Source organism: Gopherus flavomarginatus, chromosome 1 (assembly GCF_025201925.1).
Source record: "Gopherus flavomarginatus isolate rGopFla2 chromosome 1, rGopFla2.mat.asm, whole genome shotgun sequence".
NCBI lineage: Eukaryota > Metazoa > Chordata > Testudines > Testudinidae > Gopherus > Gopherus flavomarginatus.
This window is the reverse complement of record NC_066617.1, coordinates 3416303-3438137: the sequence shown is the minus strand read 5'-3', so window position 1 is coordinate 3438137 and position 21835 is coordinate 3416303. Positions and strand designations below refer to the sequence as shown.

At 43.5% G+C, this 21835-nt stretch overlaps 1 protein-coding gene and 1 pseudogene across 2 annotated transcripts in view; one reads left to right on the top strand and one right to left on the bottom strand.

Annotated features, from left to right (window-relative positions):
• The window catches only part of PPP6R2 (protein phosphatase 6 regulatory subunit 2), a 169140-nt gene that overhangs the window by 17348 nt on the left and 129957 nt on the right, over window positions 1–21835 (bottom strand). Inside the window, exons 21-22 of one of the 2 annotated variants that reach the window (XM_050920173.1) lie at window positions 16009–16216; window positions 2918–2941 (exon numbers count right to left, since the gene is read on the bottom strand). In XM_050920173.1, coding sequence (XP_050776130.1) covers window positions 2918–2941; window positions 16009–16216 — 232 coding nt within the window. The remainder of the gene's footprint in view (window positions 1–2917; window positions 2942–16008; window positions 16217–21835) is intronic. The other variant, XM_050920184.1, reaches the window with a different exon arrangement.
• LOC127050888 (translin-like) lies at window positions 17986–21152 on the top strand (annotated as a pseudogene).

Here is a 21835-nt window from a genome sequence, read left to right as displayed (position 1 = left end):
TTGATATTCAACCAATTTCTATAGAAAAGATGGAGATATGTTACATGTCTAATTTTTCACAGCATGCTTAGCTTCTGAATAATCCATTTAAAGCATTCCAGCAAACGGGCCATGCTAAGGGCATAACTAAATGCTAGCAAGACAACTGACTCTTCTGCTTATTTTTTTCATGCTTTCTCAGAAAAAATGACAAGTCTACAGGTCATGCAGGATGAAGAATCAGCAGGCACAGAAGAGAAAAATGAATCCCAAAATGGGAGAGCTCAAAACATCCACTGTGACAATATAACTCCATTCAGTCTGGGGAACTGGAGGGTTATTTTCTCTGCTGCATGTAAGTGGATGCTACACCAAATTCCTTGCTCAACAACAGCAAAAAGAAAATTGTGAGATAGCTTGGTACCAGCTGTTTGGTTATACTGTACAAGTGCCATCAAAGACATATTCCTTTCTGGATCCTTCACGCAATGGAGAGAATGCCAGCTCCGTGTCGGCGTTCATGCCCAAAGCAATGGGAACAACCATTTCCGGCTGTTATTTCAGAGCTATTTCAGAAGAAGGAATTTAAGGTTTTCACTGCTGCTAACAAGTATGTAAGCTAAATAGTTTCAACCTAGAACTAAGCTATCATTGAACACAAAAGAAGGGACTTCCTGTTCTACAGGAGCTCCCTTAATGTATCCAAAATTTGGAATTTGTTGGCATCAGCTCCTTTTTACTTCAGACAAACTACTGCAGTGCTTACTTATGATACATAGCCACTGTACCTAAGGCATTTACTAAGAATGAGCATTATATAGAGATCAGAAAAAATAGTTTTCATAGACAGCGAACATTATAGTTTAGACTAAATTCCAGCCTCCATTCAACCCCACTTTTTCTGTTGCTCATTAAAACAAATCTTTTGGGGATGAAATTTTCATGCTTAGCCTCAGCTAAGAGTTGAATTTTTTCTGGATGGGGGAGACACTAAATCTAAACTGATCTGACCACTTTTCAGAACAGCAGGTATAAAGAAAACAACATTAGTCCCTAACCTGAAAACATCTAATGCTATAGACTGCAAACCCGGCAACATTTTAGTTGTCACCAAGGAAAGGTTAAAAAAGGAACAAAAACAAAATAGCCAAGTGTGGAGAAAAATTATTTTAAATGTTATGAAATTTTAAAAATGCTAGTCTAAGCATACACAACAAAATATCAGCCACTTTTTAGTGTGCCTCAGCTTTAAAAGGAGCCACTTCAGTTCATCATTTAAGGGGAACTCAGCAGTGAAACACTTTTTACACCCTTTAAATAACAGGGAAATACAATCTAAAAGCTTATGTTGATAATAATGGTGAAGTTGAAAAATTAATCACATAGAATGTGGAAATTCAAAAGTAATTTCCCACAAAAAATAGGTACTACATTGCACATATGTAAAATTCACTATTGCTGCTTTACTTGTTCAGTGTCAATCTTATTACTGTTTATGCTGTTAATCATACACCATAAATATACAAAATGTGAAACACAGCTGAACTAACACCACTGAGAGAACCTTAACCTTCTGTTCTCCTGGCTCACATGCTTAATTCTACACCCTTAGCAATGCATTAACATTAGTTTTTCAGATCTCATGTTCACTTTTAATATAATTTAGAGAAATTCTTTACCTGGCACTATTTCAAATATCTTAATTCTGAGTATTGCTGGTGTCTCTCTGAACAAGGACTTCAATTTCACTAAGACTTCCTGCCAGGAAGTCTAGCCTGACAGCACAAGTTTGAGACAAAGTTAAAATGCAGCTCAGCCTTTGAATGCTTGAGAAAGACAGAAAACTGTCAAAGACGTGTAAAATGGTAATATTTATTAGAAAATTATTAAAATAAGCTCCTCAGTGGTCCAAAAATATTTTTAAATACCATTCATCCACAAGTTTTAGAAGTGCCTGAATCTCAGGTGCATTTAATACTAGACTGCATTTTCTATGTCTAGTACTACAGAATGTCAGAATGACGGCTCCCTGTGTGACTGATAACCATGTTTCATTATGTTATGATGGTTTAAATGATTTTTTAAAGTGATTTAACTCTTCTTTCAAATTAGACATAATTATTAGGATATCACTTATTTTATACTGGAACTTTCTTTTTATCTCTGATCTAATAAGGAAATAATTACAGCAGAGCCTTGCTAATTTGCATTAAATGACTGGGACACTCAGTGTGAATTGATGAATTATTGAAAATGAGTAAAAACACAATTTTAAAAAATGAAAAATAATATAGCTCAAAATGTCTTGTGATTTGACAAATGTAATTTAGGATTTTTTACTGATAATACTTTGTAACATACTAGTAAGTGTTTTGCTAAGTTAATTCATTGAAGTCTCAAGTACGGAGACATCACTACAGCACTTTCCCCCCACGTTGACAGCAGAAATAATTGATTTCAATCGAATTGTGTGCAGTAACAAAGGGCAGTTAACAAGGTTTCACTGTTAAGTCTACTTGAACATAAAACCAACCCCTCCCTTGTAAAATTATTAAAACCTGTTCCTATTTTCAGAAAGAGCTCGTGAACAGATGGAATGGCAGAAGCTCAAGGACACAATGAGATATATGAAACTATCCGAATACTGTAATAATTTTAAAAAGGTTCTCTAACAGGTGTGCTGCCTCTGCATGTATTTTTCACACAGGACTCCACACAACTTCTAGTTAGGCATTTCAAAGTACTGCTTCTAGGCACACGTTTAACTGACAGTGGAAGAGTCAGTTTTCTAGTGTCATTTGCCAGTTCAGTAATACAGCAGCTCTGTTCCCAATCCAGCATCAAGGACTTGGAAATCAGAAGGATGTAGCTTAATAAAAGGAGAGATTACTTGTCAGGTGGATGTTTGGAACCCTGAAAATGTCACAATTATACATACCCTCTGACTGAAGGTCTAAATATTCTGAGCAATACCCACAGCAAGATAGAAAGGCAGCAAGAGAGACAGAGATAGGCAGAAAGGAGAGAAAGAAAAAGAAAACAGTAAAGATTAGTGCAAAAACAGACAAAAGAATTAACTTTGCATTGCTATCCTTGGATGCCTTCCTTCCCTGTAAAAACGACATGGCAAGGGATGTTTAAAAGCTTTTCTAATCATATGCAGTAGCTGAATTATGTGCACTGGAACCTTCATATAAAACTGTGCCCAATATACACAAAAGTAGATGAATCAACACACCATAAAGAACAGCCTGCTCAAAGTTGACACTTAAAATACAAATTCTAGATTATTAAATAGCAAAATATGCCAGAAACAGGAAACTTTCTAGTCATCACCAGATGAACTTTACAAGGTCCCGTTGCACATTTTTTCCAATTAATCTAAGATGTCAAATTTACTATGGACCTTCCAGGGGGGGAAATATATCTGCCTATCACTTGTGTACGACCCTTTAAAACTGCTGCTAAGAATATGGCACACCTGAACCAAAACTGCTATGGGTAACGTTTTGCTGTGCAATGCAAGGAGATGATTAACTCAGGTGTGTTTCAACCATACCATCATGTGAAAAGCCTAAATGCAGATGCCAGATCCATCAGTGATACATCTCCAACCTGCGGATTCACAAGAGAATAAGTACCACCAATCACGACTGCTACCTGCTTTTATTTATTTGGGGGTGGAGGGAAGGTTAACAGGAAGCAGAGTCTTGGAGGTGATTTAAAGAGGTTCCCAGATTTTGGAAAAGGTATAGTGCCAGCAGACTGGAGTAGACATAGAGGGCTACATGTAGTGCCCTTAACAGCAGGATACTAATAAGCAGGATACTAATAAGTGTAGTGATTACACACTGATCAGAACTATTTATTAAACGTAGGTTATGTTATAGTACCCATCACAGTAGTATTGAAGTCTACTGTAGCTCTTTAACACTCTTCTCAATCTAGATGATGATTTTGCTCCTCCCTGGTAGCTGGCATACTACAATGTTGCCCTGTTGTGTGTCACAATTTTCCTGGAGTGACCCCTGATCTTGGCTAGGAAGTGATGGCACGCATTGTAGACTACCCCTAGCTTAAGGACGTTAATGTGAAGCAACAATTTTTGATGGTCCACTTGCCCTGTGGTGTAAACTTCTGCACGTGTTCCCAACACATACCTTGTGGCGGTCCTTCAACCAATCAAGAGTGTCAAGGACCCCATAGGGAATGAATGCTTGTTTGGACAGGCTATGTCTATTTGGTGTGTAAAAGGTTCTGAGATAGCTTTGAATGCATCTGGAGCAGAGCCTTGCAAGGGGCATCATAAATGTGCAGCCCACCATATGACCTAAGAATTGTAGGCAAGACCTCTCTGTGGTCTCGGGCTCTATTGTGTCATGCATATGAGGCTGGACATGGTGTCGCACCTGTCTGTGGGTAGGTATTCCCTATTGGTTGTTGAGTCCAGCATGGCCCTGATTAAGTCTGTATGCTGAGCAAGTATTAGGTTGGACTTCTCTGCTCTGAGGTGAAGGCCCAAGGAAAGAAACAGAGCTAGAGACTTCTTGGTGTCTAACCTGACTTCAGAGAAAAAGCTGCCCTTGAGACGCCAGCTGTCCAAGTAGGGGAAGACGACTATTTCCATCCGACAGAGGTGAGCAGCAACTACTGAGAGCCATTTGTAAAGCCATCAAATTGGTCCCTTTGATCCTGTGGCAGATGGTCAATAAGTTGAAAGAACTTTGAGTAGATGCTGTCATCATCTTTTGCCAGAGGGGCATCATAATTTTGCTACCCTAAATTGTAATACTGCTGAGAAGTACCTCTCTGAAGGGGTCGCCTGTTCTTCTTCTTGATCACATTGACCACCAAGGAGCTGGAGGTGGAAAGAGAACAAAAGATACTCAGAGCCCTTGGCCGGATGACAGTATTTTTTGCCAGCCGTCTTGCACATAGGCAGAATGGTAGCAGGTGTCTGCCAGATGTTATGGGCTGGTGACAATAGTGCATCGTCAATAGGTAGGGCTACAAGTATGTCATGGAGGTCACAGATTCCCTGACTTTCCACAGTCTCCCTGGAACTGGGTGCCCTGCAGAAGTCCAGGCACTGCCAGCAGCAGGGGGATTCTCCCGCAGCAGTCAAGCCACCACCGGCAGCAGGGGAACCCCGCAGCTCCCAGTCGATCCAGACAGTATGTGTGTGGGGGTGGGGGGATTAGAGGGGTGGGGCACAGCCTACTGCTGCATGCAGCAGGGAAGGGTGCTGGACCTCCCTCCCTCCCCATTTTGTAAGGGATGTTTTTAGCAAAAGTCAGGGACAGGTCATGGCTTCCGTGAATTTTTGTTCATTGCCCATGACCTGTCCATGACTTTTACTAAAAATATCCATGGCAAAATCCTAGCTTTATCAATAGGCACTGCTATCTTGTCTTATGATGTAGCATGGAGGATATCCATCAGGGAATGTCGGGATTCCTGCACCTGCTCCAGCAGGAGCTGTAAAGTATCGACTGTCCTCTTCATCAAGTCCTGAAAAACTTTAAAGTCAGCTGCGTAGGATAAAGGAAGGGGCATGACTGCTTCGTCAGGAGACGACGAGGATTTGTCGGAAGAGGGAGTTTCCTCCCTGACTCTTCACTCTTGCTGTTCCACAAAGCCTTCCCGCAGAGGTGGTGCTCCCAGAGTGCTACGTCAGTTTCCTCCCTGACTCTTCACTCTTGCTGTTCCACAAAGCCTTCCCGCAGAGGTGGTGCTCCCAGAGTGCTACATGCCTTTCTGTGGGAAGGCATTCTGCAAAATTGGTTGCTGCAGGAAGCCTACGGCTTCCAGAATGCCCAGTGTGGCAGAGCACGTGGAAAGGGAGTAGGACCTCAGGGATGATCCTGACAAGACTGGCGGGGAGGGTGATGGCCAGATCCCAGAGTCTTCTCCTCAGGGTACACTCAGGGGATGGAGAAGAAGAGGGAAGGGAAGGGTGGCTGAATCCTGGACAGAGATGTCCAGTTCAGAAGATGTGTAATCCCTTGGGTCCAATGGGGAAGCTAAGGGTGTTGGTACTGGTAGCTGAGTATGTACTGGGGGTCGGATTGGTACTGGCAGCTGGGTGAGAAATGGCATCCAAATCAGTATAGGTGTCCAACTTTTTGTAGCAGGATGCGACAGTACCAATCAGTAGGTCAGTACCGGTGGGTGCCTGAAGTACTGAGAAAGGAATCCTCTCTGCACCTCTCAGGAGAGTGGAATCTGGCTCCTGTCATGCAGAGGTCCCTGTGGGAAAGAACAAAGTTGGCACTGCTGATCTGGGGCAGTACTCCTTCAGCTGAAGAGGGTCAAGCGGTACTAGGGACAGTGTGAATGAACGGGAGTGCACACTCCCATGGCCCTCAGAGGGTGCTGAAGTCAGGGTCGGTGGTTTCTTTGAGTGCCTGCATCTGGAGGGCTCCGAAGGTACAGAGAATGTTGTTGAGCGTGTCTGTTTGCGTGGGGTGGTAGATCTCTTTGGCAGTACTGAGCCTTCAGTGTCAAAAAAAAAAAGCAGGAGCCTCAGCAGTACCTGGAGCAGGATGCAAAGTCTCTTAGACCCTGATCTTTGGGAAGATTTCTCACAGTGCTTCAAGAGATTGGGATTGCTTCCTCTTGGAGCGTTTGGAGCCCTTTGAAGATGTCCCTTGCTCTTTGCTCCCTGGAGCTGCAGCATAAGTCGAAGAGGCCGCAGTAGATGTACAGAGGAGAATCTACCTTGCAGGTCTCAGAGATCACCCACCAAAATAGAGCTTTAGTCTACCTTATCTCTACTTGCAAGATCTGCTTTTAAACCTGATGCAGACCTTGCACTTAGACGGGACGTGGGACTCTCCAAGGCAGCTGGAATGCCTGTTGCTGCAGGGAAATAGCTGTGGCAGGTCTGGCAGGGTTTGAAGCCTGGGGTTTGGAGCATAGTCAGACAAGGAATAAACCGCAGCTGAAGAAAGGGCCAGGCTGGGAGCCCTAGCCACGGCCAGCCAAGGGGACAGGTGAGAGCACGAAGAAAATTGAAAACTTGTGCTAAGGGAAAGAACTAAAATAAAAATCAAGGTTAAAAAAAGTAAAATAAGGGGATAAAAACAAAAAAGGTACAAATTATGCAGGTAAGTAGCGGACACCATAATATTCTGTCTCCAACCTCAGGCAGCTGAAAAGGAACTGGAGCAGTGGCGGATCTGGCCCTCCCTATATACCCGCCGTCCAGAGCAAGAGGATGTACAATCACAGGTGCAGACCCCCAGACACTGCTCAGGAAAAAAAATCTGGGAGAGAAGGCGTACGAGCACGCATACACAGAATATGGAGCACCCAAAGGGGCATATACTTGAAGAACAAATGTTATGTATTATTACTGCATGTAAGAGTAAAGATAGAGAAAAACTAATCAATCTCAAATTTATTAGAGTCCTCTCTTGATGCTAAAAAGCGCACTGCAAAACTTTCCCTAAAAGAAATGGGATTTTGGTATCCTAAAAATCCTTTTGTGCATCTGTTGCACAAGCCAAGGAGGATTAAAATTCATATGGCTGGCGCTCTAGTGAGCCACTCGTACCGATCATTAAACAGATCACAGCTGTTATTCCAGGAACTCCTACAAGAAACACAACAACATACAATGCAGAAGGGAAACTTTCTCAGAGATTATCAAAGTTCACTAATGCAAAATACTTCCAGGTCTGTTTCCTCTATTAGTATTTAAAAGCTTTTTTAATCATCATCATAGTGATGATGTCAGAATCATAGAAATGTAGGACTGGAAAGGACTTCAAGAGGTCATCAGGTCAACCTAGACTATCCCTGACTAGTGTTTGATCCAATCTGATTTCAAAAACCTCCAGTGACAGGGATTCCACAACCTTCCTTTGAAGCCTATTTCAGAAGTTAACTACCCTCACACTTAGAAAGTCTTTCCTAATATCTAACCTAAGTCTCCCTTGCTGCAGATTAAGGCTATTACTTCTTGTCCTATCTTCAGCGGACATGAAGAACAATTGATCAACATTCTCTTTTAGCAGGAATTAAACATGTGTGAAGACTTATCAGGTTCCCCCTCAATCTTATTTTCTCAAGACTAAACATGCCAAGTTTTTTTTAACCTTCCCTTGTAGGTCAGATTTTCTAAATCTTTGATCATTTCTGTGGTTTTCCTTTGGAATCTCTCCAACTTGTCCACACCCTTCCTGAAATGTGGTGCCCAGAACTGGACACAGTACTCCAGTTGAGGCCTCATCAGTGCCAAAACAGAGTGGGACAATTACTTCCTGTCTCTTACATATGACACTCTTGTTAATACATCCCAGAATGAAACTAATTTTTCACAACTGCACCCCATTGTTGACTCATATTCAAATTGTGATCCACTAACTCCCAGATCCTTTTCAGCAGTACTTTCACCCAGCCAGTTATTTGCCATTGTTAAATGATGCATTTAATTTTTCCTTCCCAAGTATAAGACTTGGGACTTATTTTTACTGAATTTCATCTTGTTGAACTGAATTTCATCTTACTATACATCTTCTATATGAGCTCCATCTCAGGCCAACTTTCCCTCTCTTAATTACTGAGAACCATTTCTCCATGTTTTGCAACTCCTTTCGAGGAGATTAGGAAAAACAACATTTATTGGGTGCAGATGAGAAAAAACTTCAGTTTGTCTCAAGGTAATCCCTTTGGAGACACTCATTCATGTCTTCAAAATCTCTGGCATAGCACAGTACTGATTTACTAAATGTTAACATACACTGTGAAATTATCTATTATGTAGCACCATGATGACAAATGAGTTTTAAACTCTAAGAAGAAGCATTTATTTAGCATTTGACATGCTTTTAGGACTTTACTACACACATTAATTCATCAATCATCTGTATCCCAGTGGAATAAATATTAGCTACACTTTATGGATGGGCAAACTAAGGCACAGACCCTCACACCAACATCTTCACAACTGAGCATCTAAAGTTATATAAAAGCAGCAAAGAATCCTGTGGCACCTTATAGACGTTTTGACAGACGTTTTGGAGCATGAGCTTTCGTGCATGCATCTGACGAAGTGGGTATTCAACCACAAAAGCTCATGCTCCAAAACGTCTGTTAGTCTATAAGGTGCCACAAGATTCTTGGCTGCTTTTACAGATCCAGACTAACATGGCTACCCCTCTGATACTAAAGTTATATACAATGTTATTACAGTCCCAGGATATTAGAGAGACAAGATGGGTGACCAACTTCTCTTGGTGAGAAAAACAAACGTATGAGCTTAAACAGAGCTCTTCTGCAGGCCTGGGATATGTACTCAGAGTGTCATAGCAAAATACAAGGTGGGACAGATTGTTTAGCATAAGTTGTTAACACATATTTCAGGGGACCATTCAAAGTGAAGTGGCCCGCTAACACCTCTCTAGTCACAGAGGGAAAAGGGAAAAAAAAAAAAAAAAAAAAAGTAGTAGTAGTTGTTGGGCAGGGGGTAAAGTTACAGATTGTTGTACTAAGCCATAAATCCAGTGGGCTTATTCAGTCCATGATTTTTAGCATCTAGTAAAGTTATGGATTTAAGATTCCAGGCTCATCTTTTGAATGTGTTGTGCAGGTTTCCTTTGAGGATGAGGACAGAGGTCAGATACAGAGTGATCGCTTTGTGAGTTAAGTGTTCGCCCACAGGTGAAATGGTGTTCTTGTCTCATCATTTTTCTGTGAGAGTTCATCTGAGAGCACAGTGATTGTCTGGTTTCACCCACATAATTGTTTTGGGGGTATTTAGTGCACTGAGTGAAGTACACCACATCTTGTGATAGGTAGATGTAGGACTAATAGATCTTGACAGGTGAGTTGTGGGGGGTCTTGATCATTGTAGCAGTGGAGATATCTACACATATTGCATCTGTTGTTCTGGCAGGGTCTGGTGCTGCTAGGGTGACCAGATAGCAAGTGTGAAAAAGCGGGATCAGGGCAATCTGTAGCTCAAAGTAACATTCTGGAACCCCACTGTGATACAATCAGGATATGTCTGGTACAAAGTATGCCTTGTGAGGGTATTGCTCTGTTGAACCTTAATATCCTATTGATTTGTATGTGCCATCATTGTATGTGATGTTATGAAGTATTGCTATATGTATTACCGAAATATGTTGTGAGGTAGGAAGATGCCCACAGCTGGCCTTTCAGCAGGGACAAAGGAGTAGCTATCACTGGCAAGACAAGTGGTGATGGCCCGTCAAGAATAATCGACTCTCCTGGAGGCATCTCAGAGATAGCACGTACGCCACAAGGGCGGTCTAACCCACGTTACAGCAAGGATCTTTCTAGCAGTTGGAAGAAAATATAAAAGAGGGACAGTGGCACCACTTAGCCTCCCCCCTACACGCACATCTCAACACCTGGAAGAGCGTCCGGAAGACAGACTTTGAACTGGGGAGATTGGTTCCAGGCTTGAAGGGAGTTCAGTCTGTGTATTAGGAACTGCTAACTGCCTGTAACATCTGTTAGGGTGAGACACAGCTTAATTCAAATCTTAGTTAGTGTGCTAAAGTTAGCATTTAGACTGCGAATTTATTTGTATTTCTTAGGCCTTGGCTACACTGGCGCTTTACAGCGCTGCAACTTTCTCGCTCAGGGGTGTGAAAAAAACACCCACCTGAGCGCAACAAGTTACAGCGCTGCAATGCACCAGTGTAAACAGTGCCCCAGCGCTGAGAGCCCGGCTCCCAGCACTGCAAGCTAATCCCCACGGGGAGGTGGAGTACCTGCAGCGCTGGGGGAGCTCTCTCCTAGCACTGGCGCTGCGACCACACTCGCACTTCAAAGTGCTGCCACGGGAGCGCTCCCACGGCAGCGCTTTGAGTGTAGCCAAGCCCTTAGGTAACCAACTCTGATCGCTATGCCTGCTTTAATGATCACTTAAAATCTATCTTTCGGTAGTTAATAAATCTGTCTTATGTTTTACGTCACTCAAAACCACATTGGTTCGAGTGCTTGGGGAATCTCAACTCAGTTTACACAGGCTAGTGCATGTCCACATTCCTTTGAAGAAGTGGAAAATTAATGAGCTTGTACTGTCCAAGGGAGTCTTGAGCAGCTAAAACGATATATTTCTGGGGTGCAAGGTTGGGCTTTGGGGGGATTAGCTGGTGCCTCTCTCTGTATGATTCATGAGTGACTCAAGGAACATTCATGCAATTTAGCTGGTGGGGGGCTCCACATCCTGACGGCTGAGTGATCGCAGCACCTCCAGGGGTTTGCTACTCATTACTGGCATAGCACTGTGAGAGCTGGGGAGTTAAGAAAGCACAGTGGTGCAACAGTTCCAGGTTGTGCCCCTAATATCAGGACATCTGGTCAACCCAGGCGCTGTTCTGAGATGGTGTGTCCTGGCCTGTAAGGAGCTTGCTTCTGATAATGATCTTGAAATTGCCTGGGGGAGGAGGGTTGTTAAGAGGGGGCCAAGCATGGTGCTACCCTTATATGGGTTCCAGTGTGGAACAGTAGGTGTTAACTAGAGGTGTGTGGTCAGAGAGGGCTTATTTCTGTATGAAGCAGATTCTCCCAGGGCATTTGGGTGGCCCATTCCATGATGCGATCTACTTCTCTGGTGAAGAACCCTTGTTAAGGCGAAGGTGTGTTAAGTTGTGTTATGGGATATATCCCGGACTTTCTCCGCAGAGCATATTCTGTGTTTGTCATAAACAGATAGCTAAGGGTTAATGTCTCTTTCACCTATAAAAGGGTTAACAAACAGTGACCTGAAACACCTGACCAGAGGACCAATCAGGAGACAAAATACTTTCAAAACTGGGTGGAGGGAAGTTTGAGTGTGAGTTCTTTGTTCTTTCTTCTTCCCTCGGAGGGTCTGAGAGACCAGACATTACTACAGGCTCTCTAAGTTTCTTTTCATAGAGTAAGTAAAACAGGCGGTTTAGGCTTTTTAATTGTTTTAACTCTATTTGCAATTGTGGATCTGGCTGGTTAACTTTTATATGTGTAGTTGCTGGGAATATTTTGATTTGTATTGGTACTGGTGGGAAAGTCTCTTTCTGGTGTCTGTAAGCTATAAGACCCTGTAATATTTACATCTTGAAGTTACAGAGATAATTCTTTACTTTTTCCTTTCTTTTATTAAAAGATTTCTTTTTAGAGAACCTGATTGATTGGTTTTTCTCTGTTTCCCTTGTTTTATCCCAGGGGATTGGGATAACCACCAGGACGGGGTGGGGGAGATAGGGAGTGATAAAATCTCTCTCTGTTTTCCTTGAATCTGTTTGCCTCTTTGAGGAAGGGAAGGGAGATGCTTCTCTGTATGGTGATTTAAGAGGTTAGGTCAGTATCTCAGAATAGCCCAGGGAGGAAAATTCTGGGAGGGGGAGAGGTGGGGGAATGATTTATTTCTCCTTGTTTTAAGAACCCAAGGGATCTGGGTTCTTGGGGTCCCCAGGGAAGGTGGGGAGGTCAGAGTGACCCAAAACACTATATTTTTGGGTGGTGGCAGCCTATCAAATCTAAGCTGGTAATTAAGCTTAGGGAAATTCATGCTAGTATCTCATTTTCTGGACTCTTAAGGTTCAGATTTGGGAAAGATTGCTAGGACAGTGTTATCCGAGTGCCTGGCTGTAGTTAATAGATTTCTTGCTGCATTTGGGGTGGTTACTGAATCTGGGAAGGCAGGTGTGGTGATCCATGGGTTTCTTGTATATAGTTGACTATAAGGTCCCATTGTTGGAGCTGATCATGGCGTCCAGGAAGTTGAGCTAGTGTGGAAGTGTTCTAGTGAGAGTTTAATGGATGGGTGGACAGTTATAGAAGATGCGGTGGAAATCTATGAGGGAGTGTAGGTTGTTTGTCCAGAGGATGAAAATATAATTGACGTAACTCAGGTATATCATTGGTTTTGTGGTGCATTTGCCCCAAAATTCTTAAGGTGGCCCACAAAGAGGCTGGCATATTGGGGAGCCATCTTAGTACCAATGGCCATTCCCATAGTTTCAACGAAGTGTTTGTTGCTGAATATAAAAGCGTTACGGGTGAGGATGAAATGGATGAGTTTGGCAATATGTTTGGGGTGCATCTCTGAGGACTGTCCATTATCTTGTAAATATCTGAGGCAGAATGCAATGCCATCCATTGTGAGGAGGTCAGTGTACAGGGAAGTGACATTCATGGTTTTCTGAGGTTTGCAGTTTCTGGAGGAAGTCAGCTGTAACCCTGGAGGAAGCTGGTCCTTTGTGTGGTGAGTGGTGTGAGGATGGTTTCTGAATCCCAATATTCCTTCAGCAAGAGTGCCATGGCATTTTTCCTCTGCACCACCCCCATGTCTGGAGGGATGTTAACAGGCCACTTCACCTTGAAAGGTCTCTTGAAATGTATGTGAACTGATTATGCTAAACAATCTGTTTCACTTTGTATTTAGCTATGACACTAGGTAAATTTCCAAGATGTGAAGAAGAGCTCTGTGTTGTTCGAAAGCTTGTCCTCTCACGAACAGAAATTGATTTAATAAAAGATATTCCCTCACCAACCTCATCTAAAGTCAGGCACCTAAATTCATATTTATGGACTTAAGAGGCCTGATTTTCAGAGATAATGGCAGCCCCAACTTCCCCTTATGACAATGGGAGCCAAAGGAGCTTAGCATTTCTGAAAAATCAGCTCATTTTTAATTAGTGCCTAATTATATATTTAGATGCCTAATTTTAGGCACCTAAATACAAAAATGTTAACCTAAGTAACATGCCAAAGTCACAGAAGGAGTTGAGTTTTAATCCTGGCTGTACTGAGTTCAGACAGCATTATGCTATAAAATAACAGGGGCCCACTGGAAACTTCATCATAAAATTTGTACTAGACCCAAAATGTTTTTAAATGATCAGTGCAGTTGATTTATTCATAATCATCAAGGAACTGAGAAGAAACTGATAAACCCAGAATTGTGCATTTCTGATTTATTTGTCTTTGTTTGGGAAATGGAAGGGAAAAGGAGAATGACTTTCAGAAAGCAGGGAAGCCTCAGCCATAATCACTGGCCAATAAGGTATTCCACACTATATGAGAAGTTTCACCTAGCTGAGTAGTTCTGAAACAGCTGAATACATCTGAGACTACAATCTGAATTAAAACAAATGGCTGCTGAAACCTTTAATTTCTGGTTGAGATTATGGCTGTGTTAAGATATCACACTTTCATAGTGGAGATTGTGGTTATTGGAATATTTGCTTGCATTGTAAAAGCAGAATTAGTTGAACACAGTCACAATCCTGCAAAACAAAGCAGGTTCTGGAAACCTTGTTGTTTTGAAGTTACAACTGCACTTACCTCAGAGAGATCCTTATTACTAAAAAAAAACATTATTTAAAATTACAATGCTCAGACTTACCAGTGTCATGGGCAACGACATACCTAGCTAATCAAAATAAGAATACCCTTTTCCCAATCTGCTGTGAAGCTAATGTAAAAGTCACGCAAAATGCCAAACAGGATTTAAACTGCTGTTGTGTTAAACTGAACCAAGACAGACAGTTAAATTTAGAGCACAACTCCGGCTGTAAATGTCATAGGTTCAGAGACGAAAAAACACACATCTACTAGCCCAGATGTCCCTGTCAGCAACATTGACCACCTTTAATTTCCTCAGCCTGGTCTCTGAAAGCACAATCTGCTGGGCCATGTCATCTCTGTGCATGGAAATTTGTCCCATTTATCCAAGTAGCTCTCCTGAACCAAGCTGCTTGTCAGCAATGAAATTTTATGCATCAGATTTTTATTTCAAGTCTGCAGCAGAAAAAGCAGCCTGGACTGACACAGAAATTCAAAATTTTTCAGATTATAAAAAACTCAGCGTAGATTGGATTAACTAAAACCTGTCACTGATTTATTTTCTCCAGCAATTTTGCTTTGTTTTACAGCCATGTTACTTCAGCACACCATTTTAGGAGCCTCCTTTCCTTATTCCCAGAACGTGTTCACTGGAGTAAAACGGTGTGCTAGGTACCTCAAACTAATCATCCCCAAAAGACAATGAATCGTTATATTATATACACTGGGTGAATATCTGCTCCCAACAAGCTTTCCAAAATATTGGGTCCCCCAGTTAATTGACTCATACCCTACAAGCAGGTGGGAGGAGAACAGGAAAGCAGAAAAATGGATCTTGTGTAAAATTTCAGAAAGTACCAATCTGCGCATTTTCAAAAGTGATTTGGGAACTTTGGAGCCTAAGTCACTTATCAAAATTTTACACTCCCGTGCTTGGTCTATTCCCCTTCTAAGAACTGTGAACTTGTGAACTGTACCCTCTCACCTGAGGTGTCTTGTGGTAAAACCTTATGGAGGATGTTTATTTCAGGGCTCTTACAAAGATGCTGTCCATAAGTTACCATAAGCCTTGGGACTTGTAATGTCTAATTCTGGGGGTCTGTGTTTCTTACAATTTAGGAGTGAATTTCCAAAAATGAGGAAATAGCAATAACTTGAGCCATTTTAACCCCTCACCCGCAGAAGTTCTGTGGGATGGCAATCTCAATGCTGATCTGTAACACCATGTGTTATTCATGACACGCTAGCAGATCTCACTCTTGGCTTGCATCCCCTACAACTATTCCACTCCTACACCTCAAGTGAGCCGATATTGCCAATTATGTGGTAGTTTGCAATATGATTCAGTGGCTAGGAAGACCACATTTTCACTTGTAACTGAGACGGCATTTGTGTAACAGTAATATATACTTTAATTTATCAGCAGCCAGCACCCCAGAAGGCCGGAGAGCACCTTAACAAAACTGCCTACAGTCAACATTCAGAACCCAGGTCTTAGAAAATAAAAAGCCGGTGCATTAATCCTTAGTGCCGTGATGCTCCCATGCATTTACATGTTTATCTTGTTTTCATGAACAGGCCTTGCATCCCATGAGTGATTTACACTTGATTTTAAATAAGACGTGAGTTGCCAATTGTCTTATGCCATATTTGGATTCAGACTACACTTTACAAAACCCTAGTGGCTATATCTACCCCATCCCCAGCTGATTTCTTTCGCACCTGGTGAACACAGCCTTCTCGTTCTTAGCATCCATGGTGAGTTTGATAGTTTCCTGGCCCAAGCCTGTACTGATGGTTTCTGTGACGATATCAGCTTTATCCTCCTCTTCCTCACTGTCTGAGCCTCCAGATGAGCTACTGTCTGAAGCCACCAGAGGTGCCTTCCTTGCCACACAGACATTCCAAACACAGGGTGAGGCAGCACTGACTGCAAAGAAAGAGTAAATAATTCACATGAAAAAAATGAACAGAAACACAGGAAGAACTGCTAAAACTCTCAAATATATCCCAAATACTTTCAGTAAAACAGAATGGTTATTTACTCTACAGCAGCTGTGGTTCTTTGAATTGTTGTCGGTACAGATCCCACCATAGGCAGGTATGTGCCTCACGTATGTGAGGTGTTTTTTTCTTCTTTTTTTTTTAATTATAGCATCCACTGGGGCTGCACACAGACCCTGTGCCTCCTTGTGCCCCCGTGCAAGGACATAAAGGCTAGAGCAGCCACAACCCTCCTTCGGGTCCCTCAATTAAAAACCCATGTAGCGGAGGTCTCCCAAAGCAGGGATGGAGGATGAGTTGTGGGATTCACACTGACATCAGCATCTCAAAGAAACACAGTGTCTGTAAAGTAAGTAACCGTTCTCTCTTCAAGTATGCATCTCTGTGGAACTCTCTTTGGTGACTGGTAAGCAGTATTACCTAGGAATGGTGGCAATGAGGAGTTACAGCTGCACTAGTGATGCAGAGATTGTAATACTGCTCTCTTGAACACGGCATCTGCTCTAGCAATTAAGTCCAATGCATTATGCTTGACAAAAGTCAATGGGCACATTTGTGAAGCAAGCAGAGGATGTTATTGGAGCTCTGGTGGAATAAACCTGATGTTCAGTGGGAGAGGTACACCAGCTAGCTACACTGTGTTAACCATTTTGATACCCTCTGTGAGGAGCTGACTTGACCATTAGAACATCTAGCTGCCACTCTAGATACATAGGGAGATAGTGTAAATGATTTGATCCTGTGAACGTAACAAAGCATAGTCCTGGATACATCCAGTGAGAGTCATTTCCTTCCTCCATGTGCCAAGTGTGGTACTGGGAAGAAAACGGGCAGGATGATTGATGGATTTAGACGAAATTCTGAGATTGCCGTAGGAATAAGCTTGGGGTGCAGCTGCAGCACCACCATGATGCTATGAAAGGCTGTACTGAGGGTGGGGGAAGGATTCAGCCAGAAGTGTCGGAAGCTCAGTCACTCTCCTGGCCAGAGTAACAGAGACTGCGTTCAGAGCAAGGTGATGCAGGCTGACAGAGGTTCAAATGGAGCCTTCATGAGTCACAGGACTAAACTGAGGTCTCAGGAGAGATAGGTTCTCTGCCTTTGGGCAAATGCATAATGACCCTTGGAGAAACTTTGATATCATGGAGTGAGAGAACACCAACCCTGACCATACAGACAGATGGCAAACTGAAATCACCACAAGATGGACCTCAATAGAGCTAACTGACAGTCTGGTCAGTCTGAACTGCAATAACTAGCTGATGATATATAGTATCGAGGGGGCTGGACTGAGTCCAGACTATGTTGGGCAGCCCATTTTGAAAAACCTCTCTCATTGATATGAATGTGTGTTCTTCTGGTACATGCTTTCCTGCTCTATATTACGATTTCCTGGACCTGCAGGAAGCAGACTCTGTCCATTGTACTCAACCAGCCAGCAGCCAGTATCTGACCATGACATTATGAGAACAGGTCTGGACAGGGTGGGAGCTGAATGAAAGGCCGGATACACATTTGCAGCAGGCCATCAGCCAAAACAGTCTTGACCAATATGAAGCCACAACAACAGTTGGAAGGTCCTTGAGCAGCAGTTGCGGTCCCTGCTGGGAGCGAGAGAGGTGGGTCACAGGCATCACTGGAAACATCCTAGCCCTTGGGCAGTGGCTTCCCGTGTGCCCGGCCTAGCAGCACACCATGTCAATCAGTGAGATGTTTGTCACCTTGCAGGGAGTCCTCACTGCTGACCAGAACATCCAAGAGGAGATCAGGAAAGTGGTTCAGACCCTGGAACAGACGGCTCGGGAGATCTTAATGCTGCTGCAGAGGGTTCACCAGGGAACTGGATTTCAGGACATACCAAAGAAGCGTCAGAAGGCCCAAGAACACTTTGGTGCAGTCAAAACATAGCGAGCATCTCTGAAGACCAAGATTCCAGCTGATCAGTGCTACAGATTTCACAAACACTGAAGGCTTGTGATACAGTGCTTGGTGTTTCTGGCAGCATTTGTTGTCTACTTGGAGACAGAAACGTTAGTGACTCAAGAAGCGGTTACAGAAATACTTGGAATTGAGGCTGATTGAGAGAGAGGTTTTCACCTGGACACTGAAGACTACCTCTCTGGGATTCTGACTCTTGCCAGTGAATTATCTAGGCTGGCAGCGAACAGTGTCACCGCAGGTGACTATTCTTGTCCTCTTCGCATCTCCACCTTCATTAACTAGCCGGATTCTGGCTTTCGTCTCCTCAATCTGAAAAATGACTCCTTGAGGAAGCACTGCGACGGCTTGAAGTATAACATCAAGAAAATTGAGGAAATGGTTTATGATTTCTCAATCCAAGAACTCAATCAGAAGGCAGCGAGTGATGCTGGGGGAGAGAAACAGAAGCTGCTGTTCTATCAGCACCATGGATTACCTCAGATGGTTGCCAGTGAGGGAGGTGTGTTAGCAAATCCCTCCTACCATAGTTTAGAAGAACCACAAGCTGAAAAGTACTCTCTAGTTTCTCTTGATTTTGGAAGCCTCCCTGGGACTCAAGGATGTCAGTGGAAAGGCATATGAGAATACTTGGGACTACTGCAAAAAGGAAGTGTCCTGTAACAACCTCAGATTCACGCTTACTTTGGAACAAAATTTCTGGCACTTGGCATTGATGACAACAGCAAACATGTCAACTACTGGCTTTTCCCAATGCAGAAACATCGCTGCTATGATGGATTTCCACAGATCAATTGTTTGCTCAGAAAAAATCCACCATGTTGTTACTGACACCCAGCAGGTGAAGAGCATGACAGTTCTCGAGGGCTGAGAGTCACCCTGTTATCCCCCTGCCTCTAGCGAAAGGGAGTCTTTCTTGTGGTAGCAGGGTGTCAGCACCCTGACACCACCAGGCTTTCAGCCACTCAAGTACTCTTCTCCGGACTTATGCCAGCCCTAATTTTGCCTTATAGACTTTAAGGTCAGAAGGGACTATTATGATCTTCTAGTCTGACCACCTGCACAATACTGGCCACAGAATCTCATCCACCCACTGCTTTAACAAACCCCTATGTCTGAGCTACTGAAGTCCTCAACTTGTGGGTTAAAGACTTCAAGATGCAGAGAATCCTCTGCCAATCTTCCCTGGAGGAAAATTCCTTCCTAACCCGAAATATGGTGATCAGCTAAACCCTGAGCATGCGGGCAAGACTCACCAGCCAGACACCCAGGAAAGAATTCACTGTAGTACCTGAGATCCAACCCCATCTAACATCCCATCACAGGCCATTGGGCATATTTACCACTAATAGTCAAAGATCAATTAATTGCCAAAATTAGGCTATCCTATCATACCATCCTTTCCACAAACTTATCAAACAGTCTTGAAGCCAGATATGTCTTTTGCCTCCACTGCTCCCCTTGGAAGGCTATTCCAGAACTTCACTCCTTGGATAGTTAGAAACCTTCCTCTAATTTCAAGTCTAAACTTCCTGATGACCAGTTTATATCCATTTGTTCTGGTGTCCGCTTTGGTACTGAGCTTAAATAATTCCTCTCCCTCCCTGGTATTTATCCCTCTGATATATTTAGAGAGAGCAATCTTATCTCTCCTCAGTCTTTTTTTGGTTAAGCTAAACAAGCCAAGCTCTTTGAGTCTCCTTTCCTAAGATAGGTTTTCCACTCCTCAGATCATTCTAACAGCCCTTCTCTGTACCTGTTCCAGTTTGAATTCATCCTTCTTAAACACGGGAGACCAGAATTGCCCAGTGTCACTCCCATTCCAGATGAGGTCTTACCAGTGCTTTGTAAAATGGTACTAACACCACCTTATCTCTACTGGAAATATGAGTCTATGAGCCTATGCTCTTGTTGGACCAGAACTGATCAGGACTCCTCGAACTCCATGATCTGTGATGGGACAAGAAATGATTTTTTGGAGTTCACTAGCAGGCTCAGCTAAGGGAACAGAGAGGATGAACTTTAAGGAGCACGGTAGCCTCTTATTAGGTTATGACCCGATCGGCCCATTGTCCAAGCAGGGGAAGACATGAATGCCCATATTCTTCTGATATGTGCTGCTGCTACCACCACTTGGCATTTGGCAAGACTCTCAGCACTAACAGTCCAAATGGCAGTACCTTGTACCTTTGCCCAAACAGGTCTAACTTCTTATAGTCTTTAGGAGGGCCTTTAATGGACTGTGGATTTTTCTTGAGTTGCAGAGACCAAGAACCCTAGGTTTGGGCATTCAAAACTTCTGGTGACACCTGATCCCGTTTCTCTGCACACCTAGAGGTGGGAAGAAGAAGATCTGAGGTCTGCCAGAGTCTTTTGGCTGGTTGTAGGATACCTTCATCACTAGGGAGAGTAATTCTGGCCAGTGTCGTTATGATAATACCCAGGATACCAAAAAGCTTATGAGACTTAATCACAGAATCATAGAATATCAGGGCTGGAAGGGACCTCAGGAGGTCATCTAGTCCAACCCCCTGCACAAAGCAGGACCAATCCCCAGACTGATTTTTACCCCAGTTCCCTAAATGGTCCCCTCAAGGATTGAACTCACAATCCTGGGTTTCACAGGCCAATGCTCAAACCACTGAGCTATCCCTCCCCCCTGTAGAAATAGTCTTATGTCCAGGATCTCCACAATTCAGGGAAGGAGGTCCTGGAGGGCTTTAAAGTCATCTAATGCTGGCGTAGGTGCTGGTGTTACTGCCTCATCCAGCAATGAGGAGGATTCCTTAGTGGGACATGGGGATTGTTGTTGTCCCTCTATTGTCTCCTGTTCCTGTGGTGGCCTAGCCAAAAAAGCCGTTGGGAAACATGATTATCTTTCCCTAGACGTGCAGGAAGGAGAGCTGCTGCTCCTCAGCACGTAGAAGGACAGCCCCCAGTAAGACTAATATGGCCAAAGTGGCCTACTGTATGGGTACTGACCAAAGTGGGACTGGCTGGCCCAGCGTCACTCCCATGCCAGTTGGGGCAGCGCTCTGAATGGGAGCTCTTTAATACCGTCCTTATGGCCATTCTCCAATGATGGAGAGAGAAATCTCTGCTCAGTGCTGGAGAGAAGGAACGCGTTAGCAATAAGAAGGAGGAATCTCTCTCCTTAATTGAAGGGCACTGCTAAGGAATGGCATGCTGCCAGCCACCTCTTTGGTATGAGGAACGTCTCCAGGCGTGATATGGACACTTGAAGTCCTTGCTCAGCTCCGTCATGGGGATCACTATTGGCATCCAGGCCAGGCCTCCTGCTCTGCCCATCTGCTTAGGGGTGTTGCTTTTGGAATGGTGCCCTACATCTTCCCTCCAGAAGCCTCCCTCGGCCTTGGAGCTGTGCTTATGCTCAGACCTGCTATGCAATCTAGTGTCCCGTTCCGAGCAGGCACAGCTACCAGCTTTTCTACCTGAGTTGGGGCAGTCAATAGAGGAGCTGGAGTTGTAAGCACCAGAACTACTGGTGCAGAGGTGCTCGGCATCATGGCTGTCAACACTGAGGTCTTACACACTGGAGATTTCACTGAGGAGGAGGTGGGCAGCATCAGATGCGCTGACTCTGCTG